At 36.2% G+C, this 23610-nt stretch overlaps 1 protein-coding gene across 1 annotated transcript in view; it reads left to right on the top strand.

Moving 5' to 3' along the window:
- LOC107679663 (connector enhancer of kinase suppressor of ras 3-like) overlaps nucleotides 1-23610 on the top strand; it is a 34732-nt gene that overhangs the window by 3206 nt on the left and 7916 nt on the right. The window contains exons 2-10 of the mRNA XM_016475280.1: nucleotides 6443-6722; nucleotides 15230-15317; nucleotides 16516-16557; nucleotides 18613-18732; nucleotides 18821-18880; nucleotides 19060-19128; nucleotides 20820-20966; nucleotides 22436-22557; nucleotides 23015-23202. Coding sequence (XP_016330766.1) covers nucleotides 6443-6722; nucleotides 15230-15317; nucleotides 16516-16557; nucleotides 18613-18732; nucleotides 18821-18880; nucleotides 19060-19128; nucleotides 20820-20966; nucleotides 22436-22557; nucleotides 23015-23202 — 1116 coding nt within the window. The remainder of the gene's footprint in view (nucleotides 1-6442; nucleotides 6723-15229; nucleotides 15318-16515; nucleotides 16558-18612; nucleotides 18733-18820; nucleotides 18881-19059; nucleotides 19129-20819; nucleotides 20967-22435; nucleotides 22558-23014; nucleotides 23203-23610) is intronic.

The raw sequence follows: 23610 nt of genomic DNA, 5'->3' as shown, positions 1-23610 counted from the left end.
TCTATTCTATCTATCTATCTTCTATCTATCTATCTATCTATCTGTTCATCCGTCCATACGTCCTTCCCAGTTCATTTCAAGTTTATGTAGCTTGTCTCATTCCTGTGTCACATGCAACTGCTGAGAGAAATGCCTTGGCTTGACTTTGCTAACCATTCTGCATATGAAATAAATCCAGTTTTTATTATATGATCCCTCTATTCCTATTCAACAGTATTATTCAGGTACCATTTGGGAGCAGTCAGTGCAGTGAATTTATTCAGGATAATTGAGTCTCAATGAGCTCAAACTCCCTCAAACAGGAAGCTGTTATATCACTGCTGGAAATACCCCAGAATACACAAGCAGAGCTTCAGGAACAGCACGACAGCCGACTATGTGGAAGCTTTGTTGAGTTCTGGAGGGTTTGGATGGAAGAAACTCTCTTTTCCATCCCTCTCTCTCTCTCCCCCACCCCCCACTACTGCCTTTGTTGTCCCTCATCTCCTGCCGATGGAGAAGACTGATGTCATGTCACCATTGAGAGGGACACTAAATGCACCAAATGTTTCTTTCATCCACTCTTGCTTTCCATGCGAACACTTGTTTCTGATGGGAGAGGAGGGGTGGAGCAAACATTCCCTCTATTGACCCCCCAGGCTGCGGAATGTGCGCCAAACTTCACTTATTCACAGCTCAGACAACTAAGCACGTGTCCACAGTGATGAGCAGACTATACTGAAGACTAGCTAAACAATGTATACGCTAGTAAATGACAAGGCCAGCTAAGCAGAATAGTCTGTGTTTAATAGTAAATGGCTTTGTGCTACTTATTGCTAAAAAGCAGGATATACAGTGGGTACGGAAAGTATTCAGACCCCCTTAAATTTTTCAAATATAACAAATATAACAAAGAGTGAAAAATTTAAGGGGGTCTGAATACTTTCCGTACCCACTGTATATTATACATTATATATTATATAATAAGCAGGCCTAAAGTTTGAGCTAAGCAAGATAATGAGCTATAGGCAACAATTTCAAGGCAAAGATCACATGTGGTAGTCATTTGTAATGCCTGATAAAACAAAAAAATGATATACGTATAAATTAAACATTTGCATAGGTAAACAAATGTAAGCTAACTGAAAAAACAAAGAACGAGAAAATTCACAATCTATAGCTTCAGTTACATATTACATGTACAGTAACAAATAATTTAAAAGATGTTAATTGTCGTACACCATTAAGTGGGCAAGCCAAATCACAACAAATTGCAAATATTAAATTTTATTATAGTAGATGTTTTGCTAACATACTCTAAGTAAAGATGACAGATTTGATACTTTAAAGGGGTATCCCATGTAAAAATAAAAATGAAAAGTAAACAAATAAAGTGCTTATTACATAATAATATACTGTACTTAAGTGCAAACTATTTGTTATGTATTTGCAATTAATGAAAATTAAAATGTATTACATTTATATTAAATGCAATTAGTTTTATTTAAGAGTGCTTTGATGACTCACTTTTTATTAGGACTTAAAGTGCATCTTTATACGTAATTTCATAATTTCTTCAATTGTCATTAAAATATGATTAATGTGTAGTGCCAAATGTACTTACAAGCATTTATAGTAAACTAAAATATAGTTTAATGTCATTTCTATTAAAACATGTATGTCGTGAATTGCACATTTATAATGGTGTTGAATTTTAGTACATTTAAAATATATTCACTTTGAATGTAATACTCAAATAACACATTACAGTTAACATTATAATCAATACTGTACATTTATGTTAACACATTAAAATAAGTGTACTTTAAAACACTGACAAGATTAAAACGGATATAAAACTTTTATTTTGACATTATTACAAAGTGCATAGATTATAACAGATTTGAAGCGCACTACAAGTTGCACATTCAATACAATTTCTTTATAGTATGCATTCTTAAATGCTATAGTTGAATTAATACAAACCTCTACAATGATGTTTCTCATTCAGCTACTGTCATGGTGGAGCTAGAAGAGAATCTACTAGAGAGTCTACTAAAGAGCAAAAATGGAATGGCCAGTGATTCATGTAGGCCTAGATATGGAGTGGATGAGTAACGTTCGGCACCGTTTCAGAATCTTGGAGGAGTTTCAGTCGCACACGGAGAACAATAAACATTCTTCAGGTCTCCAAAGACTCGGTAGGAAAGCTTTAGAAGTACACACTGCTACTGCCTTTTGTACACATGCTGACTTTCTCAGTGGCGCTCTCTCAGGGCAGCAGGCCAGCTCTGTCAATGAGAGAATCCATCAGGAGAAAGACAGGCCGTGGAGGAGAGAGACACCCTGCCCTCTCATTTGTAACTGAAGCTCGGGTGCCTCGGCCCTCTAATACAGCGCTTTTAAGCTTGTTAGTCATTTGGATGTGAGTGAGCTCAATGGATACGATTAGTGGGCTTTGTGGTGTCTGATTCCCACCACATAACACCACAAGAAAGACCTCATGCATTCATAGTCAAAGCAGCCAACTTTTTCAACTTTCGTAACTTACAGCATGAGATTACTGTAGTGTGAATACTTTTATCTCTGCTAAATTTACCCACCAGGGTTAAGTGTTTATATCTGAGGCATTTTTGATTAAGATTAGAAGTTGTTGTCACATGGAACCACTGGGCTATAGCTCTTCGTGAGTGTTTAGCTCAGTTAGGACTTTTATTTTGTCAACTTTTTAATGTATCGTTCTTCCACTTATTAGTTTGTCTTAAAGAATTCATCTTAAAAAAATTAATCAGTATTTGCTCATGTTCGTTCACTTTGATATGACTTGTGCTGCGGCAGAGGAGAAGATTAGTAGTGTATAACAACTTGAATTCCTCACAAGCTTTTGTGGCTACGGAAGACTTGGAATGAATTGTAAAATTAATCAAATGGATTATGTTTATGAGGGGTTTATGGTGTTTTCTTGTCCTTTTTGGTTATTAAATATCTTTTTCTTGTAATGCTTAATTTGAAGGCTCGCAGAGCATGTGATCATGTAAACAGATTTCCACCCACAAACATCCTCCTTCATGTTTTCTTCAACTTTCTCCTATGAACCGTGAGACAGTCAAACCTCTAAGATTGTAGGAGCCGGAAATAGAAACGCAGAAGAGACTGTTTTTTTCATGTATATAAGGCTAGTGCAGTGGTTCTCAAATGTTTTCAGGTGGTAGATCACTTTCACACTAAAACAAAAGTTGACCAAATAACCCTAAACTCATTGAGGGGTCTTATTTGACATTCTTAATACTTTCTAAAATTATTTTCTTTATTTATTTCTTTATTTTTTTGCATTTTTCTTATGAGTTGATAGACTAGTGAATTAATTCTGTGAATTATTTTTAAATTTAATTTAATTTAATTTAATTTAATTTAATTTAATTTAATTTTTACTAGAAGCTTCACTAAGGCAAATCCCTTGTGTATAAGCATATTTGCCAATAAATCTGATTGATTCTGATTCTGATTCTGATTTGGAGATTTGATCTCTACTTAGCTGTCTCAAACTTAACCTGGCTTTTCACTGCACCAGCTTACAGACATCCACACAGCATAGACGACCTTTTATCACCAAATGTGCATGTCAGTCAAACTGAACGGCACATGCCTTCATCCCTTTAGCTTCGCCAGGTTATTTAACACAGAAATACCTTAAGAATTATAGATAACAAAAGCTGAGTTTAGTTTGCTCACACTACATCGGTGGACTGTTATTGTTGACACTTTCTCGTTTGTGGCAGCTTTTCTCTGGCGGCTCCATTGACACTGTGTCTCTCTTATTGAGCTCAGAAAATGCAGCTGTTGTCTCTCAGTAGGGGTGTTGAGGGTGGAGGGTATTCAGGAATCCCTAACTTTGCCCTTTGACCCCTCTTTGCCTCCTTTTCTCGCGTTCTCTTTGATTTTAAAAACCCCCTACAAAGAGCCACTTTTCATACTGCAGTCACACAAACAGTGGACAGAAGATTGTTTTGAGCTCACCTCCCCTGATTCACACAAAAGTTTCAGCTAATATTCAGGGGGAAAGAGCTTCTCTGTGTCTTTCCCAGACTTGGTCTGCACAGTACTGTAAGTCTTTATAGCCTTCCAGTGAAATGCATTCAAATGAGTAAAATAAAGGTGAATCTTACAAAAACACCCAGGTCATTTCTCTCCAAGATAAATATCAAGCATAGCGTTAGTTCTGGCAGGTCACGTTAGTCAAGCTCGCATCAGCTGACTCTCAGCTGATCCCCATCAACCTATGGGAATACGACACCTATCTAAGTATTCATATATAAGGTCCCGCAGTAGTATCAGCAGTTTTCGCATTGCTCAATAGCTAATTACCCTCCTCCATCCCCAGCTCCTCCTCTGTCAGTCAGGATTCAGCCTTCTGATTCTCCTTTGAATCAGACTAATTCTAAAATGTGTACATACCATTATTGAACTTTAACGATATCTGCAATACATTTATGTTGGTTCTGTTCTGTTTACCCTGGGGGGGTTATCGCTGCTCTCCCTGCTCTCATCCATGCTAGGCTGCATGGATGCGCAGGGAGTTCTTGCCCAGAACAGAACCATACCGCCAATCCAAACTGTATGCTAATTGTCAATCATCTTTGACGATAGTGGTCCTGACAGAAATAGTAAAATGTATAGAAAATAAAGCTTACACTAAAATAAAATTTGGATTTACTTTTAAACTATTTTCTAGTAAATTTAGAAGTAAACGGCAAGCAACACATTGAATTAAACATGGGATTTTGAAGTAGAAAGACTGAAATAGTATTTTCCTGTAAAACACATTCTGGTTTTAGTTTTATTAACAGTTGAAAAATTATTTTTCACAGTGTATTTTTAGAATCATTAAGTTTTTTTGGATTGTGACTAGAGCTGTCAATCAATTAAAACTTTGAATTAATTAAAATTAATTTAAAAAATAATGAATAAAAAAAATTATTACATGATATGATGATTAAATGATTGGATTAGCATGAATTGCTCGGTTGGTAAGGCGATTTCTTATTACTGTAAATTTACACACTGATAAATGAGAATGATTAATTGGGCTTATTTTGTATTACTTTGTCTGTATATTTTGCTTTTGGACTTTTTTTGTAATTCTAATTATTTTAAATGATGATGCTAATAAATGTGATTCAATATAGGCCTATATATAATTATGATGTATACTATTTAAATCTTTTTTTTTTTTTTTGCATTACAGTTATGAGAGTAAATTTAGGGAAACAATACAAAAATATTTATTTATTTGTTTGTTTGCTTATTTATTTAATTTCTATTTTTTATGTATATTAAATCTAATTTATTATTACTGTCTTCTGACTTTGGGGTGCAATATGGCCCAAAATTGGTCTTGAGAGATGGTATTCACCCATTTATGCCAACCCTCTTATATGCTGGAATAAATTAAGTTGGTAATTCCTAAAATTAATTTTTACATTTCAGCAAAACATGAGCTCACATGAAAGGGTTATTTTGACATCATTTGCTAACTGTATTTTGAAATCACACAATAAAAACAGGCAAAGTTGCCTAACGAAGACTTAAGCCCTGTTCACACCAAGCACGATAACTATAAAGATAACGATAAAGATATTGTTCTAAAAATCGTTCTCAATAATAAAGAATAGCAGAGTCCACACCACAACTATAACGATAAAGGCACAGAGAAACGACATCGTTGCAATCACTTCCAGAATGATTTTTTTCCAGCTGATGAACGATACAAACACTGACAGCTGGAGAATTTAAAGCGGCAGACGAGCGTGCGCATAGAATAAACAGACGATATCGTCCGCTGGTGTGGACGCTAATATCGTTATCTTTATAGTTATCGTTCTTGGTGTGAACGGGGCTTTACTGTGCCAGCCGTCAGACACAACTTGTGTGTGTGTGTTTGTTTAAACGGGTGGTTGATTACGATTTCACTTTTTTTAACGTTAGTTAGTGTGTAAGAGAAGGGACAGAGCTGTGTGGAATAAAGGTAAATTATGTGAAAAATAATGCGTTTTTTATAAAACGACGCATTAACACATGTTAGACTGCACCCCATAAACACAATCAAGCCTAGAAACAAACCACCGAACACCCCTTTAATTAATGACAGCATGACTGCATTTTCTCACACACATGGAGTCCAGTCACGTAAAACACGGGACAGTGATGTGATCTCATAGATCTTGCTTTATTTGATTACCCTTATATAGCAATGATCTGTTCTCAGATCAGGTAACTGGCATTTGACGTGAGAAATACTGAGGAGAGTGGGACTCTTCAGGCTAGTGCAAATGTCTTATATTGACTCAACATCTTAATGTTTGCACAGACGCTTGTGGTGTCAAAACCCATGTGGATCCACACTCTCCCTGAAAGAGTTTCTTTGTGTTCTGTCTCTCATTCTCACTTTCTGTCTGTCTCTCAGGGCTGGACGACAGTCTCCAGCAGTATGTTCCTAACTTCGAGAGAGAGAAGATCAATGGAGAGCAGCTTCTGAAGATTTCCCATCAGGATCTGGTGGAGCTGACAGTGACCCGTGTCGGCCATCAGGAGCTGATTCTGGAGGCTGTGGATCTCCTCTGCGCATTGGTCAGTACTTCAGCTGCCCCAAAAGCTCACTCCCGTCCAGATAGGATTTTGCTTCCACACATCCAATCAGATTTCCCGGAGAAACCTTGTCCGATCATATTTATCTCCATCAGGAAGTATATATAGGTGCTGACCTTTGCCCTCCTTTTTAAAGTATTTAGCATAGGTTATGTCTAGCACACTGCCATGCTATTCTTACTGTTCCTGCAATATTTAGTATGTATGCTGTGAGCAGTATGTAGATTTTCTATATTCATGAAATATTAAGATCTACTGTAGATTTGGCCTAAAATTCCAACATTATGCAGTGTACAACACTGTATAGAATACTGTATCCCACAATGCAATGTCCAGTGTGGCAACTCTTTCTTTACTCATTATTTTATTGCACTGCTAAATGTTAAGACATTTTATAGCAACGGCCTATAATCAAAATAGTTCAAGATTACTGGACACCGCTCACATGAAATATGATGAGATCATGTGACTACAGTGTAGCATACTACTAATTTGTTGTAGAAGTTTAATTTAATATATTAATGTATTTTAATACATTATTTATTGGCTTAAAAGTTTTGCATTTTAATGCAATTTTGTGCAAAAAATAAAAATATATTGGCACAATGCAATGCACTCAACTTGAACTTACATTTCCAGTGTGGCAACATCAAATTTGTCTTAAAGGGATAGTTCACCCCCCCAAAAATTGAAAATATATATTTTTATATAAATATTGATTACTTTAAAACTCTGTAATATTGATGATAACCAATATTATACCAATATATTATATCTAACATTTTTTATACTTTACATTATTATGTTGTGATGCCTAAACTTATTTTTTAAAATGATTAATTTTACACTATACTATATGCAATGCATATACACAATGCAATACACTCAACTTGAACTTAAATTTCTAGTGTGGCAACTCTTTCTTTACTCATTATTTGATTCCACCGTGAAATGTAAAAGACATTTTACACAAAATTAAATTCAAAATGGCAAGATAATCCACTCACAAGCAATATGACAAGGTCATGTGACTGCAATGAAGCATAATACTAATTGAAATGCTTAAAAATGTTTCTGTTTCTCTTATTATTTTGAAAGTATTCCATTATCAGCTTTAAAATGTAGCATTTTTAATGCAGTTTTGTGTAAAAATGGCTTGGCAGACCAAAGGAATCAAAAAGTTGATATTACTTCAGTTTCATTAATCGCGTTGAGTGCATTGCATTGTTGGAAATATTACCCAGCATATTATGTTCTATTGCATATTACTGCATATTTTGACAAATCTATATATCCATAAATAAAACTGCACACTGTTCATATGTACTACACAACAGTGTCCTCATACAGAATGCTGGATCTGATCTGATCATTAAGTAAAGGACTCGTCACACTGATTCAAACCAGTAATGTGTCAGTTTTGAATCATTAGTCAGATTTTTTGATTCATTAAAAGAATCGCTCTTAAGAGTCATTTGTTTGTGAAGTGGACTAAAGTGGTTGTGCTGTGCTTGTGGCCAGCAATGCAGGAAACACTGCTACAGAAATAGTAAGAGTAGTATGGTAGTATGCTATTCCCAGCATTGCCAAACTGGTCAAAGCCAAGCACATCCGTTCTCTGAAGAGCTTTATTAAGTCACATGCCTCTAAAATGACATATTTTACTGTTACTCAGGCCACATAAAGCTGTTATCATTTTAAGAACTGTTTGATCACAAGTAAGTAGCTTAACATTCTGACACATATGCTCTTATCTAACATCGGAGGAGAGGTTTCTCCCCAGCGTGAGCTCTGTTATAGGTGGAGACTGCCATGAACAGGAAAGCAGAGATTTCGCAGGCATTCCGATCAGCTGTTTTCTCTCACTTCCTTCCCAAGATTTCTCCTCGACTCCCCCCGCGCTCTTTTTTTTGTTCTCTCGGACAGTATTAATGACCACAAAGTGCACCTTAAAAACACATAGTGAACGTTCTGCCTGTGTAAATCCGTGTGTGTTTTTGTGTGCAGCCAGTTAACAAACCCAAAGTTGTAGAGAGTGCCGATTCTTATCGCAGAAGCCGTGTTAGCTGTCGCTCTGTCCCGACATTGTGGTGGATATGAATAGGGAGGGTCAGTTGGAACAAACAGTGTCCACTGTGTGCATTCAGAGTCTATTCTGTCAAGATAGGAGACTGACACAGGACCTTATAATAGGAGACTGCACCCTAAAGAGACACTGATGTTGATGACACTGACTTTCTGTTCTATCGCCATTTTTCTATGTAATTTGTTTGTATGTGAAATGGTACTTTTAGTAAGGAAGCTTATACAATATGTATAAGCATCAAATGTGTCTTAAAGGGGTCCTATTATGCTCTTTTACAAAGTCTTGATTTTGTTTTGGGGGTGTACTAGAACAGGCTCTCATACTAGGTTGTTCGAAAAACATTATTTTTCACATATTTTACATTATTACAACACCTCTCTCCCCAGTCTGGCATGAACGGCTTGAATAGTTCCTGTATCAAATGAAGGCCCGCCTTCCGAAATTACTTTAAAACTCTAGGCCTAAATTTAAGATTTATTTAAATTGCATATAAAATTTCAATCCATTTGGATTACACAGATTAAACGTAAACAAACTATTAGACTTAATGATGCGTCAGTCATATATAATTGAAACATATAATCATAAAAATCAAAAAATCATTGCATAGTTGTTGTTTTTTTATTGACTATTTGCATCTATTTGATTTTATTTAAAAAATCATATTTTTAAAATGCATTTATTCAAATTGCTTAGAATCAGCATAAATCTGTTCATTGTGAAAAAGTATGAACATGGTTAAAATATTGCTATCATGCCCCTTACCACAGCCGCCTGCGAGCTTCAGTGTAAATATTGCGTCAATATCAAGTAAATTTGAGCGTGATTTAAACCCGGATGATTGTAACCGCTCTAAGTTTGTCTGTCTTGGGAAAGCTAGCGTGTCTCCGACATAACATATAATCATAAAAATCAAAAAATCATTGCATAGTTGTTGTTTTTTTATTGACTATTTGCATCTATTTGATTTTATTTAAAAAATCATATTTTTAAAATGCATTTATTCAAATTGCTTAGAATCAGCATAAATCTGTTCATTGTGAAAATTAAATGTATTCCGTTAAAAAGTACGAAGTATGGTTAAAATATTGCTAGCTGTGGAACAAGCAATATTAGTTCATTTGTATGAGATTAAAAGAATTTAGATTGATCGATGCTAAATATATAAACCTGGTTATTTTTTAATTAAAACACATCCAGTTATATTGAAATCTTGCTTGTTTCCTACCCGTTTCATTTATGCATGACTGACAAATATACATCACATTAAGTTTATTAGTTTATGTTAAAACTGTGGTGGTTTTATGGTGTTTTTTGGAGGTTGACAGCACCTGGTCATCATATGCAAAAAGAAAGTCATACAGGTTTGGAACACGTAAGTGAGCAAATGACAACAATGAGTGAGCTAATCCTTTACATTCGTCCATAATTGTACAAAAATTGTACAAAAGGTGTGTTTCTTGAATGAATGAATGTGCCTGCAGCAAACAGTAAGCAGAAGCTTTGTGTTTTGGTGTTACATGTTGGAGCTCTACCTGTCAGACCGGGTGGCTTTTCAGAAGGATGTTGTTGAGAAAAGATTTTCCGTTTGTTTTTAAGCATCACCTGTTCTAAGCAGTAGTGAGCGGAGAACCACAGAGGAAGTGTATGAGGGCTGGAATAGACATTGCGGTGTTGAATTTGTGAGAGGTCAGCATATAGCACTCATGGGTAGAATGTTCTGGAAGATATCTCCTGGAGAGCAGGAAACAGATGTGACCCACCCACCTGTCAGAGAGCCCCCCGCCCAGCGCTCGCACACGCAAACCCATACAGACAAACACACAGCAAGCTAGAGCAGGAAAATATGTCACGCCATTGTTCCAGTAGTTTCCGCTCGGCGGATTGAGCCTCATCTTAACTCTGTGTTGTATCTGTTAGGTCTCTGGTTATTTTTAAATTTGCTTTCACGAGGACGTGCTAAGCTCCCCAAAGCTCTCTGGCTCAGTTCCACTCCGGTAAAGTACCACAGTTTAGTAGAAGACAGACTCAAAAATGTATGTGATCCATAGAAAACATTTCATCTGGAATCCATTGCATGTCCATGAACATTGGACTATTGATAGAGGAGTCTGAACAATTTCTAATGCTACCAGTAAAAAAACAACAAATCAAAACACCTTTCCAAATACAAAAAGTACACTAGTTTTTCTCATCAAAACAACTACAAACTTACCAATACCTGTCATGGTTAGCCTAAATATTTCTATTTTAGTGGGCCCCAAATGTGACGCTTTGTTGGCTGAGCCTGCTTCCAGCTCTGATTTTAAAAAATGAAATAGTGGTGACTTCATTTCTTGCACTTGGGACTAGTGTTGTCAAAAGACCCGGTATTTCGGTACCAAGTCGGTACTAAAAAAATGAAAACGTTACGGTACCAGGTTTTTTTTAAGTACCGGTGGTACCGAGTACCCGGTCAACCCGGTTCTTGATGCGCTATCAGAAAGCTATCCTCTTCCAGTGTTGCCAAGTCTGTGGTTTTCCCGCGAAATTGGACTGCTGAACACTGTTACCGCGTGTTGTTTTTCATGTCCGCGGGTTGAAAAACGACCCCATTAGCATGATATTTAACCCCTGGAATGCGAATTTTACCAGGGGAACCCCGCCAAAACATGCTTATTTTATCCTCAGAACGCGATTTTTACCGGGGAACCCCTCGAAACGCGATTGGGCGGGTTTTGTTGTGAAAACCTGGCAAACACTTCATAAAAGCAGTGGCAACCTCAAATGTTGCATTTGGTCAGACTCAGCCCATTGCTTTACTGAAGTATATTATATTGTTCTTTTACAGCTGCAGACTGAGGAAGATCCTGAAACACCAGCAAACCCTAAAACAGACAACAGTTTACAGATGTTTTTCAGTGGCAGCAGAACTATGACTAAACTTTTGGGTGAAACTTGTTTACTTTTTTCATACTTTTATTACTTGTGGGAAAACTTGAAACACTTTTAAATAAGTATAAAGAATGGCATTGGTTTTGTACATTAAATTTTTGTTTAACGTTATTAATAAAAATGTTGTTCAATTAGCATGTTTTTGTGTTTTGCTTTGGTACCGAAATTGGTACCGAGAACCGTGGATTTTCACTGGTATTGGTACCGAATACTGACATTTTGGTACCGTGACAACACTGCTTGGGACTTTATATCTTGAAGTTTTGACTCCTTCACAATTGCAAATTTATATTTTACTATTTCAGTTTAATATTTCAGTTTTAACTATATGTGACTGCAACTTAATATCACAGTTGAGACCTTTTATATATATTCAGTATTGAGACTTAATGTTTCGTAATTTAAGTTTTTACTTGTCAGAATTGTGATTCACTTACACTTGTAATTGCAAATTTTGCAAGTTTTGTCAATTGCAAGTGTATCTTACATATTCTTAAATATTTATGATTTAATTTTTTGTAATTGGGACTTTACATCTTGCAATTTTGACTGTCACAATTGCGACTTTTTACTATTGCATTTCAATATTTCTCAATGTTGACGTTAAATGGGACAATTGTGACATTATTTGTTACAAGTGCGCCTTTTTATATCTCACAGTTTTAACTATGTGACAACTGCACTTTTGTTACAACTGCGACTTTGTGACTTTTTATATTTCCCTCTTGTGACGTAATGTCTCGCAGTTTCAACTTTCTCTGAGAAATGCTTTGGAATATTTTGTGTAAGTGCTTTAAGATCTCTTATTCTTTCAGCTCCTTCTCTTTCAGTCCTTCTCATTTATTTCTCTCAGGTATTTTGGTCCCTTTTTTAACTTGATTCGGACGGTAATTGTTTCTCGTGGGGACCTAAACTGTTGTCAACATTTACAGGGGTTAATCTGTGATTTTCTTGCTGTCTGTATCCAGAATGTCTGTGTTTTTCTCCCACCACCCGCATAAAAATCCCCAGCCGAATTACCTACTGTTTTTTGACAAACATCCAGGTCCTGTGGTAATTTAATTGCCGTCCGAATCCACATCTCTGAGTTTACAAAAAGAAAACTATTAAAAGTCCACTCTTTAAATCTTTTTTGACCACTGCCGAACACCGTACGGTAACTGTTGCACTTTGCTGTAATTTGCATGCATATTTATTACTGAAATGCTGGAAAGTATTTACAAGAACAATATTTCATTACTGCCTCACAACAGCAAATAGGAGCTGTTGAGAACAAAAAGAAGATAGAGAAGAAAACATTTGAAATGGGTCATTATTATGGCAGCAACAATTTAAAATATGTATTATATATGCCTACAACTAAATACATAAAAATCTCCACATTTATAATGACATCCATCATTTTGAGAGATAAAATGCAAGACAGAAAACCATTTCAACTATGGCGTGTCTATTTTCCTATTTTTAAACAGGAGATTTAAATAATCAAATGCTTGTTTTGAGATCTGACGGTAAACTCATTCAACATTAAACAGCCTCTACAGTCTGTGTGTCAGGATTCTGGACTGTCTGTCGTGTTTTACCTCTGTCTTAGTTCCTGTTTTCCTTTTTTGGTCATGTTTCCTGTTCTTGTTTAGTGATTGATGATTCCGCTCACCTGTGTTTGCAATTATCCTGTGTTTATAAGTTCCTGTCTGTTCTTTAGTTCTTCGTTGGGTCTACTTGTTGTGAACGTCTTCCTTGTGCTCTGTCTCCCTGTTGGATTATTAAAGACTCTCATTTTGTGAAATCTCCACGTCTCCTCGTCCCTTGCTCCAGCGTATTGTGACACTGTGAGAGATTCTGCTCTTAATTTCTGGCAGTTGAAGAGGGCAGCATGAAATGAACAGAGGGTGGATTACCCTTTTTCATTCCTTTAATAATTCTGCCATCATGAACTCATCATAGCTAAAGCTTTGTTATAATACAACAACAGGAGAAGATTCCAGAAGAGCACCTGCATCCTCTATGAACTCAGTGCAGGTTAATATTTCTCTCAAACACCTGTATTCTGTGTTGTTGTAGCTGACCAGGCCAAAGTCTCTGCACTTTTTGGCAGACTTCAAGTCTGTCGGTCGGTGTCTGGCTGGGTTTAGGGCAGAGACGGCTTTCTGGAATCCCTTTGAAGTCAGGCAGTGACCATGTTCATGCGACGGCTCTGACCGGTGCGATGGAATGTGATGGGATTTTTAGCTGGAAAGGTTGTGAGAATGACCCGTGGGCTGTAGCCACTGTCACATGGCATTACAAACACCACATACTTCACATGTCATATCATTAAAGTGGAAGATACACAAACGGAAACTGCTTGAGCGCGTGATAAGCGAGGCATTTGTTTGTGGTACTGTTAGCATCACTGTTATTATTGCTTATGATTAGGGATTTGAACAAACCCCTAAACCTAAGTTTTAAACTTCAGCCTGACAGTAAAATGGGACAGCTTGCACATGTAGAGTACTTCAAATCTTAAAAGTATATTTTTAAAAACAGTTCTTAGATAATATTAAGACACTTTCATAACTGTTTTATAAAACACTTAATTGCAAAAGTGTAGTGTTGTAAAGTATTTTTTTTTTTTATCATCACGTTTTAATAATCTTTTAACTTGCTTTAAACAAATACACTTATTCTGATGTGTTGTCTAACTAATTTTAACTGTAGTGCGTTATTTGATATTTTAAGTTAGTATATGTACTAAACTAGAACTTGATCATTAGAAGTGTGTAATTACAAAATATATTTAAATGTATAACATACAAGCTTCAATAGAGATTACGTTAAAGTATGTTTTAGTTTATCATAAATGCTTGTCAGTATATTCGGCAGTACACTTTAACCATATTTCAGTGACAACAGGTGGGTCAAAAAAGCACTCTAAATTTCAGCATTTAAACTACAGTATAGTACATTTTCATTTAATTGCTGTTAACATGCTACTGCATCAAGTGTCTGAAAAAAATTATTACATTCATTTTGCACTTAAAAGGATAGTTCACACACTCACAAAAAAAACATGAAAATCATTTACTCACCCTCATTTGTTCCAAATTTGTATGAGTTTCTTTCTTCTGTACAACACAAAAGAAGATATTTTGAAGAATGTGGGTAACAAAACAGTTGATGGCCCCCGCTGACTTCCATAGTAAGACATAATGTAAAGGCTGTGCAAATGTTTGGAAGAAATGTTCTTAAAATAGTGTTAACAAAACATCTTCTTAACGTTATCATTCAATACAATCCTTACAATTTTAGGAAAAAAATTTGAATGTCCTTGAATGTAGATTTATTTGAATATTTAAGATTTTATTTGAATCATGTTTCAGTGTCACATTCTTACTGGCAGCTGTCTCACCAACTATTGCTTTGGTTTCTGTGTTCAGTCAAAACACCTTAAATCTTTCCTCGTGATGTCATACAGACACACATGAACACATACGTACACTGCATGTTTGGGCTTGAAACATCACATACCAGATCGTACCAGATGAGTGAACATCTCATGAGCGTTTGGATGAGTTACACTTTGTTCTCTTTGTTTGTGTGCAGGACTCCCCTGACAGGAATCAGTGACTTTACATCAACCAAAAACAAGATAATTCAGCTCTGTCTGGAACTGACCACAACTGTCCAGAAGGTTAGTTACTGTGTTCATCAGCTTTGATCTCCTAGTCAAAGCTCTGCAAGCATTCACTGCACACTGAAAAAACGGTAACCTAAAAATGCTAACATCTAAATTAACTAGTCAAAAGTCAAAAATGTTATTTGACATCACTGTTTATGCCAAAAAAAAAAGTGTTTTATTTGGTCTTTAAGGTAACATTTGCAGGTTGCTACTTTTCATTCACCGAGTTTGTATGAAACTGTTCAAAAATTCCATTAAAAGAGATCATTTTAATTATAATTACTATATGAAATATAAACGTTTTTATTTTATAATTACTTTTATAATTGAATGATTACATTCTTATTGAGTGCATTTTCTTTTTTTAAATTCTTTTTGTAATTTTTAGTAAAAATGTCAAAATAGTTACCAGGTTTATTATCGTTAACTAAAACTAAAACAGGGGAAAAAAACACTTTTGTTACTTAAAATACAAATTTTAGCTAGTTGCCAAAAATAATTAAAACTAAAATAAATAAACTAAATGAAACAAATTTAAATGATATACATCATATCAGAATTAGACTTCTTTTCTGAATTGGCCAAACATATTGACACTTCTCGAGACTCATACATTAAACTCCATTTCATTAAAACGTCTAGCTGCATTTACAAACACACAAAAAAAGTGTCCTGTGTGAAATCCTTTATGGTCAGAGTTAGGAGGATTATTTGAGAACAAAAAATGTAAATAACATTTCATTCAAATAGAAATAGTAATTTGTAAAAATGTCAGTTGATCAATTAAATGCGAACTGTGCGAATAAAAGTAACCGCTACTTTCAAAAGCAGCATGTCAAACTGTTGAACAGCAGTGTAGTAAGGTATGTCTTGATGCACAGAGAAACATATGGTTTTACTGAGCCGGAGCTCAGCGGGGATAGGCGGCTCATAACTGTGATCGATGTCTTTGCTCTACATAGTCTCAAGCACATCCGCCCTCAAACTCTGCAGCAATTATCCTGTCAAACTTGTCTTTAAATCAAAATTAAACACTGGCGATAGGCCCTTCTCCATCTATTTGTCAGCGCATTCCATATTTCGAATCCTCATATTACATTTCTTAAATACTTTCTTTGGTATTTTGATTTCATGTTTACCATTCCATATTTTCCTGTGGGAACTCAACATAATGTGGCATCTCATGCAAATCCTCCCTTTTTAATTGCAGGACTGCACAGTGTTTGAAATGGAGGAGAAGATATTAGAAGTGGTAAGTCTTGCCGCAGTTATTTCAAACACAGCATATTTATCATTCAAACATGCAAACGTCTCTCAGGTCAGAGATTCAGCTGTTATCTGTGATGCATTTGGGTTCATTGTGAGTGTGGAGATGCAACTCTATTGTTCAGTTCGAGATTTTGTCCACAGGAACCACTGAAACATCCTGTGGTAGATAACAGTATCTCACAATCTCCATTAAAGGAATGTTCCGGATGCAATACAATAATTTCAACAGTTTGTACAGTACAAACAAGCATAAATTGCATTCACACTTAATGATTTGAGCTAAATATGCATAGTGTGCAAGTGAAACAGAGTAAGTTGCAAGATGTAATATTGAGCAGTTCTTCATTTTATCCTTTGGGATTTGATAAGTTATGATTTTTGGTTAGTATTTACAGTATCTCAGCCTTTGAGGCCAACAGGATAGAATAATCAATATAATCAAGTTTCAACGATCATTTGCAATGCCATCAAGTAGTCATCCCCATGTTTGACTTTAACAGAGTGCAGATCTTTCTGGAACCCACTAGAATCATCTCATTTTGTGTTAATGATCCCTAACTGTGGATTCTCAGTCGGTGAAACAGTGATGCCATGCCAAAAAAAAAAAAAGACCAATCATAGCCATTGTAGAAATACCCTATTCGCAGGCAATCTGTCACCCATGATTCATTTATTCTGCCACCAAAAGTGTCTGATAATAGGGATTCATGGCCATATATCCAAATATCCTTCACAGACAATCCAATCCTGCAGAGCCCCGCACATGACTTGCAGAAAAAAATTGATATAGTAAAGAATTAATTTGTGGAAAATGTTTTATTAATTTCCTTCCTTATTTTAATTTAATGTGGTTAAGTAGTGGTAAACATAGTTAAATTATGGTAAATTATTGCCACATTTTTAATTAATAAGTGGTGGCAATGAATTCTTAATTTGTGGGCACAATATCTATTTTCCTATGTCATGTGAGAGGCTCCATACAATCCCAGAATGCATTCAATGAAAGAAAATAAATAAATCAAGATGAGAGAAGCGGCTTTATTTCCATGCAGTTCCTTGCACAATGCTGTTATGACCTCAAAACATCTTACCATAGTACAAAAGAAATACAATTTGACATTTGCATCACATTATCAGTTTTCTATATATGGCTTTTCTGACGTAGTAAACTTGCTCGGTAGCCCACCTGGTACAGCACTGCACTTGTGATGCAGAGCACTCAGGAAGGAATCCCGTAAAATGAATCTTGATAAAAGAGCTCAAAGACTAGTAGAAGCAAGCTGACTGATGGTTGTGTCAGCAAATGCATTTTTATCACACGTTTGCTTTTGTTAACACTTTTGGTTAGGTTTAGCATAGGAAAGTGGTACATTTTTTTCCAAACATTTTAGCACCAATCGCTGGACATTTCATTTACGAACTGCCACAGTACATACAACAACCACTCACTGGAAATTTCTCTTTAAAAGTATCACAAAACATGCAAGAAGCAATGTAATATTTTGCATAAATATATAGTTCAGTCATGAAACTCTAGATGGCGCATTCTGACGGGGTGTTAACGTAACTGATGATATTCAGAGAGTTAAACGACTTGGCACAAGCTGATTGGTTCATGCTGCATATGCAGCCAATGAGCTTACTGCCTTGCATTTATATGTCTGGCTAGCATTCACTTGAGATTCCTGCAGCGTGCTTTCAGAGTTTCTCTGAAACCCTCCACCTTCCCCAGCTCCACCTGTATAGATCTGCTACGGGGTTATTTTATATGCTATTTGTGCAGCAGCAGTATGTCTTAAATACTCACGGAGGCAGTAGCAAGTTCCTGTACTTGCTTGCAGCAGCAGCAATAATCTACAACTACAGCAATAACCAACAGCAGCAGCAATTTCCATCACCATGCTAAAATCTTCAGAGAGTTGTCATGATTGAAATGTTTTTACAATGAGCCTTGGTTGAGCCTTATGAAGTCCTGCATAAGTTATCATGACCAAATGAATCATAAATACCACAACATTATTCTTTCTATTCATTTCAGTCACAAGTTTTGACCGGAATTTGTGATTCCACCATGAGGATGACCTCTGACCCCTTGAAGAGTCAAATTACCTGTTTGGAGGAAGTCAGCATCACTAATATCAAAGCAGGCGAGGGACTGGTGAGTGTCAACAACTTTAGCACACGACCCGCTGGAATTGTTTGCCCATTGCTTAACAACTACATATTGTTTGCCTATTTTTTTAAAGGGAATGTATATCAAATCCACTTACGATGGGCTACACGTCATCACCGGAACTACGGAAAATGTGAGTCAACAGAACAACAGATCGCTTTGAATTGTATTTTTTTTGCCGTTAATGCATCAATGTCCTGCATCATTCAAGCCACAGTCTGTGATTAATAGATTGCCGAGATCCATAAGAAACAGTGTTCACAAGCATTACTTCAAATGATTCATGACGTCTGTCTGTGTTTCACCCTTCAGTCTCCAGCAGACAGAACTCAGAGGATTCATGCAGGCGATGAGGTGATTCAAGTCAACGAACAAACAGTGGTGAGTCCATGCATCTGTCACATGATAGTGAGGAGGATTATGGGTAATTGTTCTGCCCTAAAAGAGTGAGAGGAGGCAAGATGGTGAGCTTTTGTGTTGGACTGGGTACACCTGATCCATGGGAGAGAGCGGGAGATATTTCCGTGATGAAAGGCCTTTTGAATAACCATACTGTTATGAACACCTTTATCATTGTTTTGGATCAGTGCTGTTTTTTTATTCACCTCATATTTACAGAGAAAGCATTGGGTTGGTCCCTACCCATTTGTATTTGTACAGCATAAAGCTATTCAGACTACATTTGCTCAGCTACAGCAGTATCAGCTTTCCCCCATTTATGATCGTTTATGTCCAGGTTTTATTTCTATGGAAGTCCACCCTTGTGAAAAAGAAGTGCACTTAATTGTATTGAGTGTGCACTTGTATAAAAGTTAAAAGTTAATATATTTTAAATGAACTAAATTGCAACTGCATCATTACAAATGAGTAATCACCAATGTATTTAAATACATGACATACAAGTTTCAATAGAAATGACATTAAAGTATGTTTTAGTTTACCATAAATGCTTGTCAGGACATTCGGCATACTTTAGAGATAGTGTACTTAAGTCATAAGTCAGTCAAAAAGCATTCTTAAATTCGACTAATTGCAATTAATATAAATGTAAACTATAATACATTTTCATTTAATTGTAAATAACATTGAATTAATTGCCCAAAAACATTACATTCAGTTTGCACTTAAGTAGAATTCTTGGTAACACTTTAGAATAGGGAACACTTATTCACTATTAACTACGACTTTTCCCTCAATAAATTCCTAATTAGCTGCTTATTAATAGTTAGTAAGGTAGTTGTTAAGTTTAGGTATTGGGTAGGATTAGGGATGTAGAATAAGGCATTAATATGTGCTTAATTAGTATTAATAAATGGCTAATATTCTAGTATGCATGCTAATAAGTTAGCTAGTTAGTTAAGAGACCCTAAAATAAAGTGTTACCGAATTCTTTTACAGTATATTATTTCCGTAATAAGTTAATAGTATTCTAAAGTGTACTTCTTTTTCACAAGGGCATTTCCGTCTCAGAGTAAAATAAATAAATAAATAAAACACGTATTTGTGAGATAAAGTTTAAAGTAAATACATTTTAAAATGCTATTTAAAATACAAAATAGCCACATTTCGAGACATAAAATCACATTTATGAGAAAAACTGTACAGTTGTAATTGTGAAAAATAAATTTATCCATTTAAGTAAATAATAATAAAGTAGAATAATAAAATATATGCAATCATGCAACATAAAGTCACAATTATGAGTAATTAAGTAAGGGATAATGTACATCCAGCCGGTTGTTATCTCACGCGGTGGTTAAGTGTTTTCAGTCACAAGATGGCGCCAGACAGTCAACGAAAGCGGAGTGACTCGTTAAGCATATAAGTAGTACCGGTCAAGATAACTCGTAGTACCCGGATGAGCGGTGTGTTATTCAATTTGGCGGTTGTTATCTGGGAATAACATACCGCTGGATGGCGCGATTGACCAATCAGAATCAAGTATTCCACAGAGCCGTGTAATAAGCAAGTATAAGCAATAAAGGAACAATTATGAGAAAGTTGTGGTTTCAAGAAATGAAGACAAAACTGATAAGAGTCACCCATAAACAGATGTACTGCTTTCTTCTCAGGTGGGCTGGCAGTTGAAGAATCTGGTGGAAAAGCTCAGAGAAGATCCTCAGAATGTGACACTGATGGTGAAGAAAAGACCATCAGGTACTTGTGGCTTCACACCCGCACTGCTGAAGAACATGCGCTGGAGACCCCCGGCCATCCAGGTACTGCCCTCATTCTCCTACAGTCCAGACTCTCAGGAAGCTTTTGTCTCAAAAAAAAAAAAAAAGTATCATGGTTTATTAAGCAGCACAGCCGTTGTGAACATTGATAATAATATAACTGATTCTTGAGCAGCATATTAGAATGATTTCTGAAGGATCATGTGACACTGAAGACTGGAGTAATGATGCTGAAAATTCAGCTTTACATCACAGGAATAAATTACATTTGAAAATATATTCAAATTAAAAATAATTATTTTAAATGTAGTAATATTTCACAGTTTTACTGTATTTTTGATTAAATAAATGCAGCCTTAGTAAGCAAAAACATTTAAAAATCCTACCGACCCCAAACATTTGAACACTTGTGTAGACTGTTTGTAGAAGGCAAATGACAGCTTGTGAGGCGTTTTCTGCCATTTCTCTGTGTTTCACATTTGGCCAAACTCCATGAACTTTCATTGTTTCAACACGAGTGGATGGATTTGCATGGGTGTTGCAGAACTAAAACAATGCAACATTTCTTCCCCTCCACACAAACACACACACACACACACGTTAACTTGCCTTTGAAAATGCATGTTGATGTCACACGTCATCCACAGCTGACTTATGCTGATTAACAGCAGTTAAGATTTCACATCAGGATGTGTGTTTCCACCTGATTAAACTCCCGGTCCAAATGTCACACAACCATTGATTTTAGAAATACTGTAGCTAATATTAGTCCATATGGACTCTCCCAAACACCTCGCTATAATTTTAAAGGTCAGACTGTAGACTACAGCTGAAGAAAACGATTTTCCTTCAATAAAAAAAAAACATTATAAATGTAAAAAAAAATCCATGATAAAGAGGCACTTTGATTTGTGGTATGAACATGAATGCTACTTCAAATCAGGCTGCTTATTGTATTCTTAAAAGCAATTGGACTAAAATTGGACAAACATACCCTATTAGCAATTATCCATAACGCACAAGCATTATGGCGGTGAGTTTTGCACAGACAAGCACCACTCACATTTCCTTTCATTACCTTTCAATGAATGAAAGCCCTGCTTGCCAACAAATGTCCTTCTTAATATCTGTTTATGCAATTCACATAATCCATACAGGAACTTACTGAGTATAAAGACTATTATTGGTTCTTTCCACAAAAGTAGACCAGTACAGTACAGTAAGTCCACTCTTGCTCTAGCAAAATCTATGATTAAAGGCTTAAAGAAAGTCTGCATTCAACAAAAATTGGCATGTCTTACAAAATAAAGCTGGTCCCTGAGAAGAAAAAAAATACTTCAGTACAAAGTGTCTTATTGTAGTAATTTGGTATATGGTCTATCAAAGGTCTATGATCCAAAAGCTCTGTGATGATTTCATTTAAAAGATATAAGATGAAATTTAGCAAGGTTTTTTTTTTTTCACGGCTATCATATGTAAATATACCTCATATAATCATTTGTTTGTTTTAGAGCCCATCGTATGTGCCTGCCACCCAGTCATCCAGAAATCCTGTGCAAATCAATCGTCCGGAGAAACCTGCAATTTTAGATCTCTATATTCCTCCTCCTCCTTCCATGCCATACAGCCCACGGTCAGTATCTGTTTCTCTGATAATGTATCTCCATCGTATTAAATCAATTACTCTGTGGCTCTGTTGCAAAGCATAGTGAGCTGCCTTGCAGTACATTACAAATTATGCAAACTTAGCTCAAAACATACTTCAGTTTTAATGCGTATGCAACACTCGGCACTTCGACAATTAAGATAGAATATATACAATAACGATTCAATTTACAGCACCTTCATAAATTGATTAAAAAGCAAAAACACTCCCGATGCACATTCTTTATTTGTCATTTTGTAGAAGTAGGGCTGTAGAAATCTTTTCTGAATTATTTGTAGAACAGGTACATCACCATCTTGATCTGGCCAAAGTTACTTGAACACACCTGACGTCGTAATTTCGACTTCCCAACTTGTAAATACAAACTTTCCACTTTCCCTTTAACTTGGTCTGTTAATGCTGCTTTATCTCTGTATGTCTGTAGAGATGCAGAGACGAGTGAACACGCAAGCGTGAAGATGAGACCAAAAGGTTCAGAGTCGCCCAACTCATCTCTGGATTTAGTTAGTAGACGGCGTTCAAATATCAGCGACTACAACAGCAAACTTAGCATAAACCCACCTGAGGTCAGAGTACCACAAGCACGACTGAGACAGCGGACCCCATCTAGAGGTCAGTACCTGTTCAACCTATGTGACTTTATTTTGTAACATCACCAAAGTAGCTTCACTGATAACGTCTCCAGGTTACGAATGTAACCATGGTTCCCCGAGAGAATGAGACGCTGCGTCGTAAATGCTTTGGGAACGCCCCCAGCATGACCATGCTCTGAATCAGCCCACTGACTGGCCACCGACACGTAGACTTTCAAGGTGGAGTGGGTCAACCCTGCAGAGAAACGGGCCTGCAGGAACTCCAGCACTGTACCAACTGGGCAGTAAACTGGGTCGAGCTGGCGGTCTTCACACCAAGAAGTGAAAAGATTCCACTTCAGGGCATACAGTTTCCTTGTAGAGTGAGCTCTGGATTGGACAATGGTCTCAACAACCTCGGTTGAGAGACAGGAAGCTGCGAGTTGTG

The sequence above is a fragment of the Sinocyclocheilus anshuiensis genome, unplaced genomic scaffold, assembly GCF_001515605.1.
Source record: "Sinocyclocheilus anshuiensis isolate Anshui unplaced genomic scaffold, SAMN03320099.WGS_v1.1 scaffold280, whole genome shotgun sequence".
Classification (NCBI taxonomy): Eukaryota; Metazoa; Chordata; class Actinopteri; order Cypriniformes; family Cyprinidae; genus Sinocyclocheilus; species Sinocyclocheilus anshuiensis.
This window is presented reverse-complemented; position numbering and strand designations above follow the sequence as displayed.